Here is a 20442-nt window from a genome sequence, read left to right as displayed (position 1 = left end):
GAATTTATTCTTCTTTTGAACAGAAAATATGTTCATTTTTAGTGAGGATTTAGATTTTTTCCCCCCTTTGCAAATGTTTTAATCATCTTGACAAATTCCACAAGATATTTTAGATTATCACATTATTGTCTAGGAACAAATATGACAAAGTTTGATATGTTTTAAATTAAGTTTTAAAATATAAATTATTTTCTTATAATTGATCTATTTTATTGGTTTGTGCACACTAATGATCTGTAAATGTGAATAACTATTAAATAACTGACTCAAATTTGGCTGTGTGGTGGCTTTCCAGACCTTAAGAAAATTACATCATGTTCCATGATGCAGCAGTCTCAACATTATTTTAAATTACATAATGCAATCAATATACAGCATTGTTTTTCTTGATGGCCAGAGGGATGAATGTTCAATCCTTTACCACATTAACACATGATAAATAAACACATGGCTATATAATTCTTAAAATTATACAAGTTTATTGAGTTTTCTTTGAATGGTCTGTCAAAAAGGAGATCTGGTACAAAAATAAGCATTCTCACTCATTTGACTCAAGTCTTCCTTTTTCACCCCTGTCTAACCTTTCTTCAGCAAAGCTATGAATCAATATTTAATGACGGACCCCTTGCTTCACAATATAACAAGATACAGAATGCATCATAAAGAAAATAAATAAATGCTTTTAAAAGTCATTTCCATATACAAATATAATTTCTTATGAAGCTTATCATACAAGCACATCCTTTCGCCTACAGCATAACATTTACAAAACACACAGTGTGATGGAAGCCTTCCAAAAAATATATATTACACAAATGCTAAAGGAGTGCTTTACATACTGTATATCTTTTTCTGAATTGATATGTTATATATTAAGATAATAGCCCACTTTTACATATATGTATACATTTCTCTATTGTTCATAGGTTGAATATACATTAAGAACAACAAGAAAACAACACACCCAATTTATGAACATGCAGCTTTATGATGACATTTCTTTAGCTCAAAGTAGAAGTTAAAACAGTACGCAATGTAGACACAAAACATAGTTATTAAAACAAAATATCATATTTATATCTAAATAAATCAATTCAGTAAAAATGTTCTGCCAAAAAAGATGAAATGGCTCTGCTATACCATTCCAAATGACATCATATGTAACACTCATCTTTGCGAAATTTAAATATTAGAATGTTCATTCATCTCATTTAATAAATGTATCTTGTTTATGGAATACCATAATTATCAAACAATGTTTTTTTATGTGGTAAGGCTTTTTAAAAGGTATTGTTGTTTAAAGAGATAATGGCTAAATAGAAATTACATAAAAATGATCTTAACATTTTATCATTTGAAACGTGCTCAAAAGTTGACAGTATTTGTTTCATGATTTTTGCATTTTTGGTTTGCACATTTTTATTTAGTGAGAATGACCTTGATAGTAAAAAAACCCTAAAAACATTCCAAAATATCTCAAACAATACTTTCAAATCCTAACCCTGAATTTATTTTCAGAATTTGCTTGTTATTTGCTTAAACTGCTTGATAACTATAAAACCTAAACCTGGCTGAAATAGTGGTTAGTTGCAGTTTGTAACATTGTGGATGAATGACATAAAAATGTTACCGCATGAAACAATATTATATTAATAGGTCAGATGGAAACATATGCATACTACACAGAACATATATTTACAAATGCAAGGTATCTGTAAAAAAAAAAGCCTGATTAAAAGAAATAATGTTTATAAAATATGATGTAACAGTATGAGATGTAGACTTCCAATCTGTAATTTGTTTTTATTGAGAAAATAAATATTTTCTTTTTTATGAAGGTGGGAGACATTCAAAACATGGTCACTCAGATATTAAACACTGTTTTAAGCATAATGTGGAAAACAGAATATGTATTGTAATTAACTTATATAATAACTTCAGTATAATTTGAAATTTTGACAACTGTACCAAAACAAGATTCCTTTTCTTTCTTTCCAAAAGTCCACTTTTCACCACACCGGGGTTCTGAAGTGAAGTATACCTCTTTATAGCAGCCATTGAATATGGACATTGAGAGTCAATCAATGCCCCTGTAGCAAAAATATAGCTATAATAATGTCAGACTATACAAACTGTACAGAATCAGATTCATGATGGATGACAGCTAATGTTCGTCCCCTGGACGCTTAATTGCTGATTAAGCTTGAGGTTATCATGTGTGAGAACATCCTGGTGAAGAAGCCGCTTGTTTGAGACAGCCTGTTTACAAAAACTCCTGCTAAAAGTTATGAATTCCTTCTGGGAAAGCACTTCGGTCTTCACAGTCCTTAAAGCTATAGATAGTTCTTCAAAGGTTATGAAATTAATATCTTCAGTCAGCTACTGGCATGTAGTCTTTTCTTCCAGTGCAAAAATTGGATTTAAGGGTGGGAGGCTGGTGGAAAAGACCAAAAAATTTTACCGGCAGGCACAGGAGTCCACTGTCATATTGGGGTAGACCTTGAGGACCACGTTCTTGTCTTCATCAAAGAAGAGGATACTGAGGGAAGACATCTTCTCCGGTACACAGCAGGGCTCAGGGATGCCAGGGACCACACCGACTGCCCGGACAATGCTCTGAATGGTGGCATGGTTTGAAGGTTTCAAAGACTGTAAAAGGTAAAAAGACAAAGTGGTTAGCAACATATTCCAGAACAGCCTTGAACAGCCTAAACTGGATACAGGTGGAGAACTCTCCATGGAAGACAGTGCAGTACAGTTAGTTGCTTCTAATTCATCCACATAAATGGATAAACTATTTGCACTGGATGTCTCTGAGGAATTACAAGATGTACAATAACAGTGTTTTAACTGGAAGGATTGGAAGGAGTCTACCAACATAAATCATAAAAAGAATATGAAACAAGTGGATCCTGGTTTTCAATGATTAACTTTACCACAAAGACCTAAACCTGTGTGTTTATTTACTTTGATTGCATTACAGCATATAAATACCAGAGGAAAATCCATTGGTAGCAATAGCTCAACAAATGTCACTATTTTAATATTTAAAGTGACAAAATATTTTGGTGGCATCTCTTTCAGGTGTTTTAGAGGTTGAGTAGCAGGTTTAATTATGCACTCAGTAATTTTTTTGAAGTAGGTCGAAGTGGCTTACATTGGCTTACACTGACACCTAGTGGCCTGGATGCTGCATCATTCAAACATGGTTGTTTTCAGTTGCCAAAGCCATTGTAGAAATTCACTATGCACAGTAAGCCAGGATTGATTTAGTCCATGAATGAAAGTGTCCAATAACAGGGCAGTTACAAAGATTAAGCAAGTAGTATTTGGCTGGTCATGTGATCATAAAATGGCTGCACCCATGAGGTGCCCTTGCTCCATGTGGAGGTTACTGATATGACTGAACTCTTCATCTCACATGAGTGGTCATAATTTTATTCATGTTTCAAAATTACTGATAATTTCTTTAGAAGCAAAACTTTTTAAATGAGAAAAAAATTACTGAGTGCACCTTTAATGGAACCTGAAGGAACTGTTGTGCAGCCACAGTTAAAAGAGGAGTGAATTACAGATTTACAGACTGATTTCACTTGACTGCCACTGCGTGGTGCGTACATTGCACTACTCTAGTCACCTGTATTCCATTAATTTCCCCATTGCTCTGGTTTGCAGCTTCCAGATTTCTACAAAAATGTGGAGATTTAAAGACTGTATAACTGAAGAAAACCTTTTGTAAGGTCACCAACCATAAGTAAATATCATACCTTTGGCATGGGGAACTGACAAGACCCTGAGCAGTAGTATGCATCAAAAGACTTGGGGGAGATAATCCACTCACTCCAGCCAATATCAGCAAAATCGACCTTTAAATATCTGCGAGCGCAGTTCCTGGGCTCGTTCCATTGCTTCTTACGTGCTTTCTTTATGGTCTGCTCATCAAACTGCAGCAGTGGATTTTTATGCCTTGGGTTCTTGCGAGGCTTCTTACGAGGGCGCTTGACTGGCTTGCTCTCCATTGGATCATCCCAAGTAGGTATCTCATGAGGGTACTCAGGTCCTGGAAGCTCATTGTTCTGTAGTGGCAGTAGGATGTTGGCTGACCGCCTGGTACGATGTTGCGCGGAGGTACTGTGATTATGCATTTCAAGCAAATGAAGATCAGGCACGAGTCTACTTTTGTGCCTCTGCAGAGTGGACACAACACTCTCAGGTTCTGAGATAGCAGAGTCATTGGCGTAGACCAGAATATAAGGAGATCTATCTGACAAGAGCTTCTTCCAAGGTTGGCGTCCTTCAATGTCAATGCCTATAAGAAGCTGGTCATGATGCTTGGCTTGGTTGACCGCACGAGTAATGTCTTTCCACTGCCATGATATAAAGTCCTGGTGCATTGTGGAAATATTAATGGAGAAATTGCCTATTGTTCTGGTGGTGTTATCCACGAAGCTGAAACTCCAGATTTCAAGGTGGATGTGCCCTTGTCTTCTGAGGTTATGGTGAGCACAACCTTGTGAACCAGACCTTGTGCATCTGTTGCTGCTGTTCTGTATGTCACCGATGTAGTAGTGCAGGGTCGCCGAGAGAACATCCTCTGACTTGGTGAGGGAAGTGAGGTTGAAGATTTGTAGTTGCTTACTGTTGACTTTACCTAACAGGAGAAACACAAATTCAAGCAAAGCATAATAACTGAGCATCTGTGATTGGAAAATAAAGGAATAGTTCACCCAATAATGGCAATTCTCTCATCATTTATACACCTTTATGCATGAATGGACTGGCCATGGGAGAACCGGGACTTTTCCCAGTGGGTCCGGGTACCCCAACCCCCACTCAACAAATTTTGGGCCGGTTTCTATGTAAAATCAGGGGTGGATTTCTCTTCCTAATCCGCCCCTGCCTTTATGCCATCCCAGATGTGTTTGACTTTCTTCTTCTGAACACAAACGAAGATTTTTAGAAGAATATCACAGCTCTGTAGGTCCATACAATGCAAGTGAATGGTGACCAGAACTCCAAAAGCTCCAAAAAGGAGATCAAGTCTAAAGTGATCCAGTTGGTTTTGGGTGAGAACAGAACAAAATGTAACTCCTATTTCACTATACGTCTTGACAGAAGTCTCCTTGCTGATCATGATTTCAAGCTCGATTACACTTCCTATAGCACCATCTAGTGCTCTGCGCATGAATCAAGCACTAGGAAGTGTAATCGAGCTTGAAATCATGATTGTGCCTAGAGACTGCATTTTTGTCTGTTCTAGCCCAAAAATAACGGAATTGCCTCAGAAGAAATTGATTTAACCACTGTGGTCTGATGGATTACTTTTATGTTGACTTTATCTCCCTTTTTGAGCTTTTGGAGTTCTGGCCACCATTCACTTGCATTATGTGGACCTACAGAGCTTAAATATTCTTCTAAAAATCTTTGTTTGTCTTCAGGAGAAGAAAAAAAGCCACACACATCTGGGATGGCATGAGGGTGAGTAAATGATGAGAGAATGTCATTTTTGGGTGAACTATACCTTTAAAAGAATGGTAACACTTTACAGTAAGGTTCCATTAATTAACTTTAATTAACAACATTAGTAAACATGAACAAACAATGAACAACACTATTACAGCATTGAATTATTTGGTAAATGTTAATTTCAACATATAATAAAACATTTTTAAAATCAAAAGTTGTATATGTTAACATGAGTTAATGCACTATGAACTAATAATGAACAATAGTATTTATTTTAACTAAAATTAACAAAGATTAATAAATGCTTTTAAAACATATTGTTCATTGTTTGTTTATTAAACCCAATGCATAAACTAATGTTAACAAATGGAACCTTTTTGTAAAGTTTTGTTTTTTACATTTCAACTGAAACCCACACTTCAGAACTCACGCTCTGTCAAATATGCTTTTCATTGACATAATTAAGCACAGCAAGTTCAAGATTGAACACGAGGGGGCGGTATAAGTGTATCTCTATTGCAGTATGAGTGTCACCTGAGCATTTGAAAGCGGGCAAGAAGCGCATTTCTCAACGTTTGAGCTGTTTTCTTTCTTTCTTTTCTGACAAGGATAAACGTGCATTAAACGTATAGTTTACACACATAACCTAAAGAACTCATTTTGACACGAACGAGTTTCGATATCGTTGAAACTCGCAAAATACTGGGATAAACGCTCGGCAGCTTGAAAACAAACGTGCAACACCTTCGGCTATTTACGCGTGACAAAATAACGTCTAAAAGGTCGCAGCGCCATTTCTCAAACGCGTCAGGACAAGGTGTCCAACTCGAGCTGTCAATTGACTACCGCGTGCGAATTCTTCAACAGGTGTACCTGCACCAGCTGCTGCAAAAACTAACTTAGAGTTAAGGGCCGTTCAAACCAAACGTCTGTGCGCCTTTTCCATAGTTTTTCTATTTAAACATGCGCTACACGGACGTCTTTGACCGCTGCGCCGCATCCAGCTGTTGTCCCAGCGTCTCGCGCGGGAACGCAGCGTTTTTAGACGCCGTGTCAGGTATAAAAAAAAAAAAAAAAAAAAAAAAAAACGCATCTCGAGACCCCCCCCGTCGATATGGTCAATTATTACTTTCTGGGATTTAGGCTGAAATGCATTTTACACCTACCCAAATGTCCTTTAAAGCTGCGCACAGTGTTTCCATCTTTGAGAGGGAATCCCGCGCTGTTGTATTTGGCGTAGAGCATCTGCATGTGCTCTGACAGTGTGTCCTGCTCTGTTTTACCCACATGCTGCTTTTCTTGTGCTCCCACCTTTTGTCCAAACTCCACATCTTTTGAGAAAGCCATGAAGGGTGTTTTGAGCACAGCGCCGTATCCACAGCACAGATAACCCCATCCCAACAGAAGGATAAATAGTCGTTGACAGCGATCCATTCTGGAGGTACAGCACTGGTAAAGTGGATCTAGGTGTAGTAATAGTAGGCCTATGTTATCAGCGCTAACGGCGTTTCCAAACTCTTGTCTCTCGAGAGGGATAGCATCACATGGACGCAATGACTCTCCAAAATAAAGCAGAGAGAAATCAAACAAGGTGTCAGTCTGGTGGTCCAAAATGCAAGTTCCCTAAAATCGACTTTCGTGCACCAAATATCCTTGTAGGGGATAAATGTTCCGTGTGAGTGTATACTGTTGTAGTCCTGCAGGTCAGGATTGATCCTCGGTTTTGTCTGTCAGCGATGATGTTCGCAGCCAATCGCTCCTCTTCTCTGCTTTCATTGAAGGTAAAGCTTGCTGCTCTAGTAATATATAGGGCTTGTGGGAGCAGTCGGATATTCTTCACACGACAAGCGTAGCGGAGAGGAGTGGAAGAGGAAAGCGTGCGTGCGTGTGTTTGAGAGAGAGAGAGAGAGAGAGAGAGAGAGAGAGAGAGAGAGAGAGAGAGAGAGAGAGAGATGGATGGAATAAAAGTGTTTTTCGTAATATTGCCAGTTTAGTGCAAAACACTACGCTTTAATATAAGTGATAAAAACAATCCTATTAAAATCCGTTCTTCATAGTTTAAAACGTGCATTTAGGTTGTCAAAACAAACCCGACAAAGTTTAAATGCATACTCTCAGCTGCCTCTGCCAGCGACTGTATGACTCACTTGGGTCTGTTTTGTATTGCTCGATAGTGAGACCTGTGCAACGTCTCAGCAAAGCTGTGTCTGGGATGACGCGCTGAATGACATATGAAGGTAAATCTGTTGCAAAACTCGAGAGCTTGTAGATTTGAATTTGAGAACGTGTACAATAAATATCTGTAGCCTACTTGCAAGATGAAATTTACACTCACAGCCCCGATGTGAAAACTTGTCAAATAAAAATCTGAAGTTGAATGCTGCAATCTGCAATCACAGACAATAATCCAAAACCTGTGTTTTGAATTTAAAGTTGCAGACAAATAGTCACAAATGTGTAAAATGACGTTCATATAAGTAAAAAGACAGACAACAAATTACATATTTACTTTTGTGCTTTCATTCACTTTCACAGTACAACCACAAATCGACATTTGCAGCCTTTCAAATCTGCCATTGCAACTTCAGATCATTCCGCCAAGACTTTCGCAACAGCTTTTGCGAAAATCCTTTAGCAAAACTCACTCGTGCACTTGTAAATCAAGATGTGAGAGAGCAGACTACTGGTGCTGGGCAGAGGCGGGGCCAATGAAGTCGTGACCAATGAGTGATTGGCAAGAGCTGTAACAATCGATACTGGACCAATCAAAACTGATCATAGTACTTACTTGATGGCTTGATCTACTTATATAGAATTCAGTGTAAGTTATAATGAATCTATTTTTTTCTGCTGCACCTGAATTAGAGATACTGTATAGAAATATGCATTTTCTGGTGTTTTTAGTATTTACTTAATTCCCTTAATTAGATGTCAGTATGTGATTTAAAGTAAAGTACACATGACCATGGTTATCTCAAATAATCATGATTAAAGCAAGTCATCATGGTCAGGCATTTATATATCTTATTCTTAAAGCTACACTATGTAACTTTTTTTTTTTTTTTTTTTGTTAAAAAATAACAAAATGTTATTAATGAGAGAGTGCAACAAAAATCCATCTTCCAAACCATGTCTTTTCCCAAATACACTTTGATAAACCTATAATAATGATTTATATTTTATAGCTGTCGGGACGGATTTCGCAGGAAATTGCACACATACATCATTCGCCTGTGCGTGTTCACGTCATATCCGTACACAGAGAAAATAAGATCCGGCTATTGTAGCGTGTGTGTGGGAGTAGCTGAAGCTGAAAGTTTGTCACAACGAACAAGAATAATTGAACATGGATCATTCAAAACGGCAAACCTCTGGGGAATCACCAGTTGTAAAAACAAAGAAATCCCGAACAGAGCAGAGTCTATAAGCAAAAATGGAAAGTGACAGAGTCCGTAATAAAGCCCGAATCAACATCGGCTTGGCTTTTCAGAGGTAACGACAACTCCGAGATCTGAAAGGATTTAAAAGCGACACAGAGATGGCTTTTTTCTTACTCAACAGGTAAGATATTTTATTGATATGGTATATGTATAGTTGTGTAATCACACACACACAAATGAAATACAATAATTATACTGTAATCGGTGCAGAACTTTTCACTTGCTAGCACATGTATGTATTTTTCTTTATAACAGCAATAATTTATAGAAATAAATCCTTTAGTCCTAGGCTTGCGAAGAACATGTCTTGAAATTATGTTGACCACTGGTTGGTAACCATGACAATCTATAAATTAGTTACTGTCATGGTCTATTTGGCCAGAATATCCTGCAATTATAAAAACTTTACAACGTCAGAGTAGCAATCATTTTGTCTAATTTTAACGAACGTTGCCTAACTTTTGTAACATTAGAATTATTAGAATAAGGCTTTATTAGCATGGATGGGTTGATAAAACAGTTTAAACTAAGAAATTAATTACTGTCATGTAAAAGATACTTAAAATCACCTGAGTTTTATTCTGAACGGATAAATATTCGAACAGAGTCTAATTTCAAACTGTACACTGTGCACAATATTATCTTTATTTCACTAGTGGGTTTCTTACAATAATTACAGTAGCACTGCAATTCATCAAAGCAAGTACTTTAGATTTAACATTTGCTTGCTAATTTGCAACAATGCAATATCAGTTACAACATTGAAGTAGAATTATAAAGTGAAAGACTAACTGAAATAATAATAATAATGAAATAATAAAGGCATGATTTTTATTCTTCTATAGATAGTCAGCAAGCGTGATTAATATAGTTACCCATTCATATGAAAATGAGGAGAATTTTTTGGAAAGAATAACACTCAAGTTGTTGTGTTCTACACTTAACAAAAATCAAACATGTTTTCGTCCAAGCTCTTAAGCAACAACATGATAGCAGATTTTGTTTAGTTTAAACATTTTAATAAAAAAAAAATGCAAATAGTACAGAAGACAAATAAATGTCAGAAAATTACTAAAATATAGCATAATGCTGCACTCAATAATTGAGCGTATTATATCTGTTGGAACAGTTCTCAGGTGATAATTGAGATTTTCTTACTTCACTCTTATACCTAACCGATATTTAACCTCTATTTCATGTTTTCATGGAAATACGGAACTTGTGGCATATGACAGCTGGATTGTCGCATCCCTTGTAGTTTTACTGAATGCAAACATCCTGCAGAAATATTTCTACAGAGAATTCTCACATTGACATTACATGTGCGGTCTGTCGGCGCCAAATTCTACTTTGATCAGTGTGATGAAATCGTTTAATTTGATCTGTTACATGATAAATTCACTCTTAATCATTTAATTGTCACGTTATTTAACTTATCCAGCCACTGCATCAGCCAGCCATTGCCACCGCTGAACTTGTTTTGCTTACAAAAATGGCACTGGATCTGTTGCGTGACCTCATCGTGTTCTAAGATGATCCGTTTTGATTGGTCCAGCATCAGTCGTTCCAGCTCTTGTGATTGGTCATGACTTCATTGGCCCAGCCTCTGCCCATGTCTGCTCTCTCACATCTTGATTTACAAGTGCACAAGTAAGTTTTACTAAAGGTTTTTTGCAAAAGTTGTTGTAAAAGTCAAGGTGGGAAGATTTGAAGATTTGAGAGGTTGTAACTGCCGATTTGTGGTTGTACTACGAAAGTGAATTAAAGTACAAAAGTAAATATGTAATACAGGTTTGTGTCTGTCATTGTATTTATATGAATGTAATTTTACACATTTGTGACTATTTGTCTGCAACTTTGAATTCAAAACACAAGTTTTGGATTATTGTCTGTGAGTGCAGATCAGAATCAGAATGAGCTTTAATGCCAAGAGTGCTCACGTACACAAGGAATTTCTTTTGGTGATAGGAGAAACAAGCAAGTGCACACAGAACATTACAGTGAGACAGAATATAAAACAAGGTAAGAGTATAAATAAACATACAAAAAAATAGGACATATAACAGAATTGCAGCATTCAACTTCAGATTTTTATTTTACAAGTTTTCACATTGGGCTGTGTGTGTAAATTTCAACTTACAAGTACAAATATTTATTGTACAAATTCTCAAATTCAAATCTACAAGCTCTCTAGTTTTGCAACAGATTTACCTTCATAATGACATGGATTATGGGGAGCATTAAAGGCTCTCTGTCCCATTTAGCTGAGTTCAATGGCGATGAGCAGACACATCCTGCACTGCAGAGTCTGATCCGGATGCTGCACCACGTACCCTCTACACACACCAGACCCGTGTGCATGGCTTCAATATCCTTTGCCACGGTTTCTCTTTCAGGATCACTGAGGAGGAAGTGATTGACCCCTCTCTTCCCATGTTTTTGTCAGATCTGTTTAAAGGGATAGTTCACCCAAAAATGAACATTCTTTCATCATTTACTCACCTTCATCCCAGGTTTATATGACTTTCTTTCTTCTACTGAACACAAACGAAGATTTTTTAGAAAAAAATATCTCAGCTCTGAAGGTCCTCACAATGCAACTAAATGATGACCAGACCTTTGAATCTCCAAAAAAGCACATAAAGGCAGCATAAAAGTAATCCATACAACTCCAGTGGTTAAATCCATATCTTGACAAGTGATATGACAAGTGTGGGTGAGAAACAGATGAATATTTAAGTCATTTTCTACAATCAATCTCCACTTTCACTTCCACATTCTTCTTTTGTTTTTGGCGATTCACATTCTTCGTGCATATTACTACCTACTGGGCTGGGAGGAGAATTAATGGTAAAAAAAAAAGGACTTAAATATTGATCTGTTTCTCACCCACACTTATTATATCACTTCTGAAGATATAGGGTGTTTCTCAATTCTAAGAACACAAAAAACGGACTTGCGTTCTCATGGAGACCGGTCTTGTCAAGCCACATTGGAAGAATGAACTCGGGAAGGACAGCAGGACGTAGAACATGTCTATTGTGAGCTTTGAGATGAGCTGTGATCTTCCTGTTGCACATTTAAAGGCAGTGAAAGAACTGCTGGCATTATCACACACCAGTGACAGCATTATTATCATTACACCAGTGAGGTTTTGCAGGACTAGTAACATGTTAAAAGAATAAAGTCTGTAAACACTCGTTTCCTTCATGTGTTTATTACTATACTAAAATTATGCCCAACAAAACAACAAATGTTGACAGAGTACGATGACTCTCATGAGCCGTCATACTTTCGCGAGCTTACAGTGGGAAACACTTGAGGTTAAACCACTGATATATCACAAACATAAATGTCCTTCATCTGTCACCGTAGTACCGGGTTCTTGCTCACAAGTCACCATACGATGCATCCTCGATATTCGGCCTGATCAAAAACACATATGGAAAATGTTATGCATTCTCTGCACTTGCATTCTTGAGTACTGGAATTGAACTTCGACAGTGGATGATGATGTCGAACGAGTCCATGAGAATGTAAGAACACAAAAGAATTCACATGAAAATCAGGCAGATATTTAACCCTTTCACACTTACGATCAAACTAGTGTGATTACACTAGGCTGGGCTCAGACGTGTATGATCAAACTGGTGTGATCTGCATTTGAGCTGCTGTTTCCCAGCAAAAGAGGGACTGAGGCAGTTGTAAAAATTAACCAGCTGCTCAAATAGTCTTTTCAACATCACAATATCTTTATTTTTATGTTACAAACATTCAAGCAATCACTAAATAAAAGTTTAAAGCTATTACCGTTAGAGTGCACTGTTTTGATGCAGCGATGTGGCCATGTATTCTGATGTCAAACAAAGAATATACAACCTAGTCAATCCACAACCACGTATCATAATACATCATTATAAACATCTAAAAACCACATTATATGCTTGATAATATATAATCTGTGATATAATCTGTCCTTCGGTGCATCTTTTGTGATGTGTAAGGTAATATACAGCATATATTTTTTTAATTACAGCGTGCATTAAAGAACTCAGTACAGGAGAATCTCCCGTGCAAAAAGGTTAACCACTGGAGTCATATGGATTACTTTTATGCTGGCTTTATGTGCTTTTTCGAGCTTTAAAATTTTGGTTACCATTCACTTGCATTGAATAGACCTACAGAGCTGAAATATTCTACTAAAAATCTTTATCACTCTTTGTGGGGGATAAATGTTCCGTGTGATTGTATACTATAGTTTGTGTTCAGCAGAAGAAAGAATGAAGGTGAGTAAATGATGAGAGAATTAAAACATTTTGGTGAACTATCCCTTTAAAGTTTGTCAGTTGCTTTAATGAGTGGCCTTCTCTCAATAGCCTATATTTATCATGTGCCATTTCCCTCACACTAAGCTCTCTTAGTCCACTTTAGGATAGGAACCGATGTTTGTCCCCCTATTTTTCGCAATCACATCTGCTATTTTGATTTGTAGGTGTTTGAATGAGCTGTGCCGTTGTAGGGACTGGGAGTGGGCAGTTTCATCACACTGCCACTCCACCACATGAATGAGGACTGTTGTCTGTTCAGTTAAACAGTTATGAATGTGGGTGAATTGCCACCCACCTCTTAAGCTCTTCCTGGTGATTAAACAGAAACTTTCTGTAGGTATGTACACTGTAAATCCATTTGTTCTGTCAGATTGATTGCTTTACGAATTTGAATTGCAGGCATTGGGAAGACTTTAAATTCATTGGCCTGAACAAAGTCTGTTACTGTACTATACTACCATGCAAAGCCAGAATGCAGTAACTACACATTTTTGTGAGTCATAACCAAAATCAGGTCTGCTATCTGCCTTGTGGCAGATGGGTTTGGCTCAACTATGCTCACATTTAGAGAAAACGGAGTAAGACTATTTTATAATCCACATTTTGGCTGGACAATCAAAAAACTTTAAAGCAATTTCTCAGTTTCAGTGTACTTCCTGCTTTTTTTTTTGTAGATCAATATAATCTTTTATTATTTATTTTAAACAATTCTATTTTCAATCCAGTCTCATGACAAAACTTAATAATTAGTAGAAGGTGAAATCATAAGAAAATGCATGATACATTTTCGCTCAGATAAAAAAATTTTCAACTTTTACTCCCATAGAGAAAAATAAACAAACTAATGAACCAACCCCTAGTTCAGTAGTTCGCAAGTTAATGTAATCCTGTTAAGAGGATAGTGTAGACATTTGTGGCTCGCTGTCCTGGGTGAAGGGCTTGAGGCTCGAGGCTTGACCTGAGCACAAATACCCCCCGGACTTAGGTTAGTTATTAGTATATGGATAGGAGGAGAAAGGGGAGGTGGAGGGATGCAGGAAGACTTGACGCCATGTAGAGGTAAGCGGCTGTTTATATATGCTTACTCTAGCGATGTGATTGGTCGGATTAAATGCCTGAACCTTGTTTATAAAACTCCATTTCAGTTCTTCTTAAATTAATGTAATCCTACTTAGAGGATAGTGTAGACATTTGTGGCTTGCTGTCCTGGGTGAAGGGCTGGGAGGTATAGAATAGGTAGAGGTGGAGAATGGAAATTAGGCGGAATCACTGAAGAGACAGTGGCATAGAAATGAGCTCTGCGAGAGCTGGAAAGTGCTGGAGGGATCATTACGCCCGAACGTGGGGGCCACCCCCGCATTAGGGCTGGGTTGCCCCTGACGGAGGCGAGAATACTAGCCGCCCGGACCGAACATTAAGTCTCCCTCCAGACTTGGTGAGTTCGACGGATGGGCCCGTGCAGCGAGTGGGTGGACCCCAAGGGACAGAGCACTGCTCCGCTCGAGCAGGCGAGCCCAACCTGCATTCAACCGGGAGAGTCGTCCGAGCTTCGAACGTGAAAGCCCACAATAAATATAAATGTGAATAGCTCACTCAGCGTTTGGAACGGGAGAATCCCCGCTGTGGTTTGAATGGGAGAGCCCTTGTGGATTGCGCTGTGGGAGCCAGGCCCGCCCGAGCGGAGATGTGAATCCTAGGGCAGGTCACCTCGAGTATAGGAGTGGATCCTAGGCGCTCGGGATGACCTCAGCCTCTCCTCCTGCCAATGAGGGGCCCTCACGGCATTTCGATTGGTGGAATTGGTGGCTTCAAATGGGAGAGCCCACGATACAAATAAACGTGAGTTAGCTCACACGGCATTCAAGCAAGAGAACTCCCGCCGCGGTTCAAACGAGAGAGCCCCTGAGTGCTTTAGGTGGGCCCGTCCTGTGTTGTGGGACGGGGGCTTCCAGACTGGCTATGGATGACCCCTGCAGCATCTGAATGGTGGGGCCGGTCTATTGGAAAATGAGGATAAAGCATGCATCCTTCTGACCCAGAAGATAACTTTTGACTAGTTAAACAGGGCTTGATAGGCCTTCCTGATATGAAGACAGTTGGTGCGGATGATTCAGAGATATGCGTCGGATAGGCAGTGGCCCCGTAATCATGTTTGGTGTTCGGGCAGGCCTTTGTGGGCTGCTATGGTTGCGGCGCCAATGCAAAAGGAATGGCTTGAGTATAGTTTATCTGAGATGCCAGAATTGAGCAGGACGGATCTGATTGTGTCGCTGTCTAGGATGTGGAGGTCCAAAATAATGGGATGGGTTCTTGAGTCGAATTTTGTCATGGTGGTGAATTCGGAGCAATGGAGGAAGTCAAAGAAGGCAAGGATGAACATGACATCTAGTGTTTTATTTGAGGTGTTCAGAGAAATGTGGCCCTGATGAAGAGTGTTTAGGCAACAAGTTAGCTGGTAGATAGTAAGTAGTTTTAGATTTGTTGGGGTGTGAGGTGAAGGAGGATACGGAGAGGAGAGAAAAATCTAGAAATGGCAAATTGCAATTTAGGTGGGAATCTTTGAAGCATTTCCGAGCTGTCCAATATGTTTGTAGGGTTCGGGGGGAAATGGCTTAAAGAATGGAGTTCTGGGGAGCGTGACTGAAGTCTGGGAGGGTGATTTCTGGGAATTTCAGTTCTGAATGGGGAGGAACTGGTGTTGGTGTCAGGTTTGCTTCTAGGGCCAAGGCTCTGGATCTCTGAAGGAAAACGAGAAAGAGTATGCAAAATGGTTTTTGAGCCTTGAATATTTTCTGCTTTAGTTGTGGTTAGCTGAGGAGGGATTCGGGATGAAGTTCGCTCGCAGAGGCAGCCTCGCACAGGGAATGGATCCGGAGTAGGAGAGATTATAATGGTTGAAGGGAGGGGGATAAAGTGAAGAGGGGAATGGGTCTGGAGTGGGGTTCACCAGTGGAGGCAGCCTCACATGGTAATCCGCTGTAGTGACCTATGGATAGGAAGGGGTTGAGGGATGGATGTTAGCAGAGAGAATAGGTTGTGTGGGAAAAAACTGGAACGTATGTGAGGCAATGTCAGGATACATCCTTGCATGGCATTTGTGATATGTACGGGCTGAATCCTCAGCTGCGAAATCGCATGGCATTCAATGAGAGAGCATACGATTTGTGTGAGAATGTTTATACTGAATTTACTGAGCTCGCTTGAAGCTGCAAGTGGCTGGATCTGCAGGTGTGACCCGCATGGTGTACGATGGTAGGATGAATGGGATGAATCCTCGAGCACAGCATTTAACAGGAAGAACCCTTGCTTTAGTGTGAAAAGTTTACAATGCAAATACGTGAAAAACTCACTCTGGTGTACAAATGTGTTGAGCATGGCATTCGACATGAGGGCATATGGTAGGCTATGTTCGAGTGAAATTGATTGGTGCGAAGATACAGGCTTATTGTGAGCTGTTTAGGGAAGACCTGAAACAGCCAGATTGTTGTCAGTTGCTAGGTGGGTGATGGTTGGTTTGGTATGAGTGGCATAATATGGGTTACAGAGTAAATGGAGGCTGAGACGCATGGTCTGAAAGATGTGCTGCGGTTGTGGCACGTGACCAGTAGCGGTGCTTGTGCGCTGTTTGCAGTGTAGTGGGGGTTTGTTGCATGGCCGGAAAGATGCCACAGTTGCAGCCCTTAGTCACAGGGAGCCGTTTCGCATGTATACAGAGCCGAAGCAGCCAGTTTTTTAGATAATTAGAAGATATTTAGATAAGAGGACATATGAACAGTCGTAGAGAGCTATTTCACGTGTACACAGTGCCGAAACAGCCAGTTTGCAGAAGCAACTTCATGCTATAAACTGCGAATGGAGCATAGAAGGAAAGATTAAAAATGTAACACTTATCGTGGTAGTAGTCAGTACTGCGAAAACAAATGACCTGCTGTGGCAGCTTCTGTTGAATGATGAGATTGTTTGGATGAAAGAGCTGTTCTGGTGAAGTTGAATGCTTTGCAATGAAGTTGCATCCGATGATCCGAGTCACTGCATGGGTCTTTTCTTGGGCAATGGGCGGAGCCGAATGCCGGAAGACTCAAGACGCCATGTAGAGGTAAGCGGCTGTTTATATATGCTTACTCTAGCGATGTGATTGGTCGGATTAAATGACCTTGCTCCTCCCGAACCTTGCTTATAAAACTCAATTTTAACCCCTAACCCAACCCCTTAACCTTATTCCATGATTTTAATAAGAAAATAACTTTTGTGTACCACAGAAAAAAGAAAACATTGCAATTTGTAATGAGATGAGGGAATCTATTACAGGTTATTGACATACATCAGTCATTTGTATTGCATAAATAAAAATGGAATAAGTAACCAAATTTGTTCACTGACGTTTTCCTTCTTAAAAAAAAAAGTGTTGGATAGGAGGCTAGCTAAAATACGATTCCTGTATTTGATTGATCTGAAATTCTGTTTGTTGTTTGGTTGGTCTTTATAGGAATAAAAGTTGATTTTTTTAGTACGAGCCAAGTCGCACGATATTGCTATCTCGTACAAATGATTACGAGTTGTCATGAGACTGATGGAAATTTCCTCAGTCTACCTATGGTCTATACACTGCAAATTAAATTTACTAAAGAAGCTAACTTACAATAATTTGTTTTACTAATGCCTATAATTATTACAACAAATCTTATCAGTACATTTTTAATTTAGTCATTGAATTGCTACAATGACATTCTGTATTGTGTTCATTCCAACATGGATTAAGGAAAAGAAGGCCTTAATTTTTGTTTGCTTTTGTTAATGAGATGTCCCCATCTGTTAATCAACCATTGGTAAACTTTGTCCAAAATGTAAGAAAACCAACATTGTCAACTAGAACTTTTCAAACTATGGAACCAACAACAAGTACCATGAGACCCCAATTTAGCAATTTCTTGCTGACTCCTTTTTGTAAACTCCCAACCCTTCTCTAAGACAAAAGGCACTATTGACTGATGGATATCTAAATTCCGGCACTCTCTACAGTAGCTTGGGATCTGAAATAACATGGAATGGGAGTTTTTAGTCATAATGAAGCTGCAAGCAGTCATGGGGGACATGAAAGAACCCCAATGCCTTTAACGGCCATTATCTTTGATCTGTTCAGACAAACAAAGTTGTTTTAGAAGCTCATGTTCCCATGTAAGTTGCTGCATCATCAGATATTTCAGAGAGATGAAAAATGGCTTAGCCTTCTAATATATAGATAATTAGAGATCAACCAATGTCAGGCAAAACTTAAGTATTTTAAATTCTAACAACGATTATTAAGAAATTTATAACACAACATAAAATAAATCAGAGCATACTCATTTAAACATTGCTAAATAACTTTAAACTCATTTAATATCAAAACCTAAACATCAAAAAGCAAGTAGCTCTGCCGATCTACACATCCAGATGTAGTGCACAATATGAAGGCAAAAGGATATATGACTAAAACAAATTAGAGTCTTCAAGTGCTCTTTAATACAAATTTAATTGGAGAGTGGTGCACAGGAACTGGTCGCGGGTTTTCTGGCAATGTGGTCATAAATGACAACATGCACATATAGGTCAGAATGGACAGGAATGCGGACAGAGCTGTCACCAGGTGATGCCTGTTGGGTTAAGGAAACAGTAATTAGGCTAAAATTCTAGTAATTACACTGAATTAATTAGTAAAACTGTATTAGGGTAATTCATTATTATTTTTTTATTTTTTTGTTGAATTTTTAAATTTTATCCCCCCTTTCTCCCCAATTTTTTGGAATGCCCAATTCCTACTACTTACTAGGTCCTCGTGGTGGCACGGTTACTCACCTCAATCCGGGTGGCAGAGGACAAGTCTCAGCTGCCTCCGCTTCAGAGACAGTCAATCCGCGAATCTTATCACGTGGCTCGCTGTGCATGACACCGCGGAGACTCACATCATGTGGAGGCTCATGCTACTCTCCGTGATCCACGCACAACCTACCATGTGCCCCACTGAGAGCGAGAACCACTTAACCACGACCATGAGGAGGTTACCCCATGTGACTCTACCCGCCCTAGCAACCGGGCCAATTTGGTTGCTTAGGAGACCTGGCTGGAGTCACTCAGTACACCCTGGGTTCGAACTTGCGACTCCAGGGGTGGTAGTCAGTGTCAATACTCCCTGAGCTACCCAGGCCCCCCCATAATTTATAAAATTGACATGTTTCAAACTGTGATAAAATAGTTTAGATTTGGAAGATCAAATTAATTGCAGTAGAAGAAATTCCTCTGATATTTTCCGTAACTGTAATGGGTTTAAATGTATATCAAACCATTGTCAAATATTTTTTCTTCATTAACTATTGCCTCCCGGATACAAATATTCTCTTTTTCTAGAGAAAAAGACTTTCTACCAGAGCATTTATACTAAGGAGACAAATATTGTTCCAAAATACTTACTAATATATATATATATATATATATATATATATATATATATATATATATATGACACTGCCTTTTATATTTTCACAGTATTTACAGACATTGTGATACTAAGATATTTAATTAAATATAGTTCAGTAATATAGTTCATTTCGTTCAAAAGACCCAACTTTCAATGCATTTTAAAAAACTTGTTACTATAGAAATAAAAAACATCTTTTGCAGTCTGAAGTGTGATTTGGTGTTCAAACATCAATCTGAGTGTGACTTTAAAATATGGACTCTAAAGGGTGCCTCCACCAAGAATAACTAAGATCTTCAGCCAGCTGTGATCCCTTATTAAAGGGTAACTGTGTCAAAAAATATAGGTGGGCGGAAGTTTACTTGTGTTTTACATTTATTCTATAAATTTGTCTGGGCATTTCATTCTAATTTTTTTTAACAGTACAGCAAGGATAAATGCAGACATGTGTTGAACATCCTCAGAAATATGAAATAAAGCCATCGAAAAACATAGCTGATGATTTATATTTGGTTATCAAAGTAAACCACCAACTACTTTGGAGGGATAACCACAATATTTCCATCAAAGATGAACAAAACCCAAAAGAGAAAATTTGGGTTTATAATTTTTTAATGTTTTCAAGCCTTTTAAAAAAGGAGAAAAACTAACAAACAAACAAACAAATCAAAACCAGTGTTTAATATGACTGGCCAGGATTCTGCCAGTTTGTCTGAAGGAATGCATCCACATGGGCAATGAGGTCATGCCTGGT

At 38.6% G+C, this 20442-nt stretch overlaps 2 protein-coding genes across 4 annotated transcripts in view; both read right to left on the bottom strand.

The window, feature by feature from the left end:
• Nucleotides 1-465: 465 nt before the first annotated feature.
• LOC127429615 (bone morphogenetic protein 3-like) lies at nt 466-13905 on the bottom strand. Of its 3 annotated transcripts, XM_051678754.1 has the most exons (4): nt 11409-13905; nt 6633-7300; nt 3768-4651; nt 466-2649 (listed from the first exon to the last, which is right to left on the bottom strand). In XM_051678754.1, the coding sequence occupies exons 2-4, from the start codon at nt 6898-6900 to the stop codon at nt 2458-2460; spliced, it is 1344 nt and encodes a 447-aa protein (XP_051534714.1). In that variant the 5' UTR covers nt 6901-7300; nt 11409-13905; the 3' UTR covers nt 466-2457. The 3 variants fall into 3 exon arrangements, with proteins under 3 accessions (XP_051534714.1, XP_051534711.1, XP_051534719.1); XM_051678751.1 differs by lacking the exon at nt 11409-13905 and having other exon boundaries at nt 6633-7381; XM_051678759.1 differs by lacking the exon at nt 11409-13905 and having other exon boundaries at nt 6778-7381.
• A 4247-nt stretch (nt 13906-18152) lies between these two features.
• The window catches only part of LOC127429829 (cilia- and flagella-associated protein 299-like), a 124298-nt gene continuing 122008 nt past the window's right edge, over nt 18153-20442 (bottom strand). The window contains exon 6 of the mRNA XM_051679082.1: nt 18153-18867. Coding sequence (XP_051535042.1) covers nt 18745-18867 — 123 coding nt within the window. The 3' untranslated portion in view covers nt 18153-18744. The remainder of the gene's footprint in view (nt 18868-20442) is intronic.

This window comes from Myxocyprinus asiaticus, chromosome 3, assembly GCF_019703515.2.
Source record: "Myxocyprinus asiaticus isolate MX2 ecotype Aquarium Trade chromosome 3, UBuf_Myxa_2, whole genome shotgun sequence".
In the NCBI taxonomy this organism is placed as follows: Eukaryota; Metazoa; Chordata; class Actinopteri; order Cypriniformes; family Catostomidae; genus Myxocyprinus; species Myxocyprinus asiaticus.
The sequence above is the reverse complement of the archived record's forward strand: the minus strand, read 5'-3'. Positions and strand labels throughout refer to the sequence as shown.

Excerpts from the sequence above, each read along its gene's own strand:
- LOC127429615 (XM_051678754.1), bottom strand. The coding sequence starts at position 6,900 with ATGGATCGCTGTCAACGACTATTTATCCTTCTGTTGGGATGGGGTTAT. Across the intron at positions 4,652-6,632 it reads CAGCTTTAAAGGACATTTGG|GTAAAGTCAACAGTAAGCAA; the intron begins GTAGGTGTAAAA and ends TTCTCCTGTTAG. Across the intron at positions 2,650-3,767 it reads GTCAGTTCCCCATGCCAAAG|TCTTTGAAACCTTCAAACCA; the intron begins GTATGATATTTA and ends TACCTTTTACAG.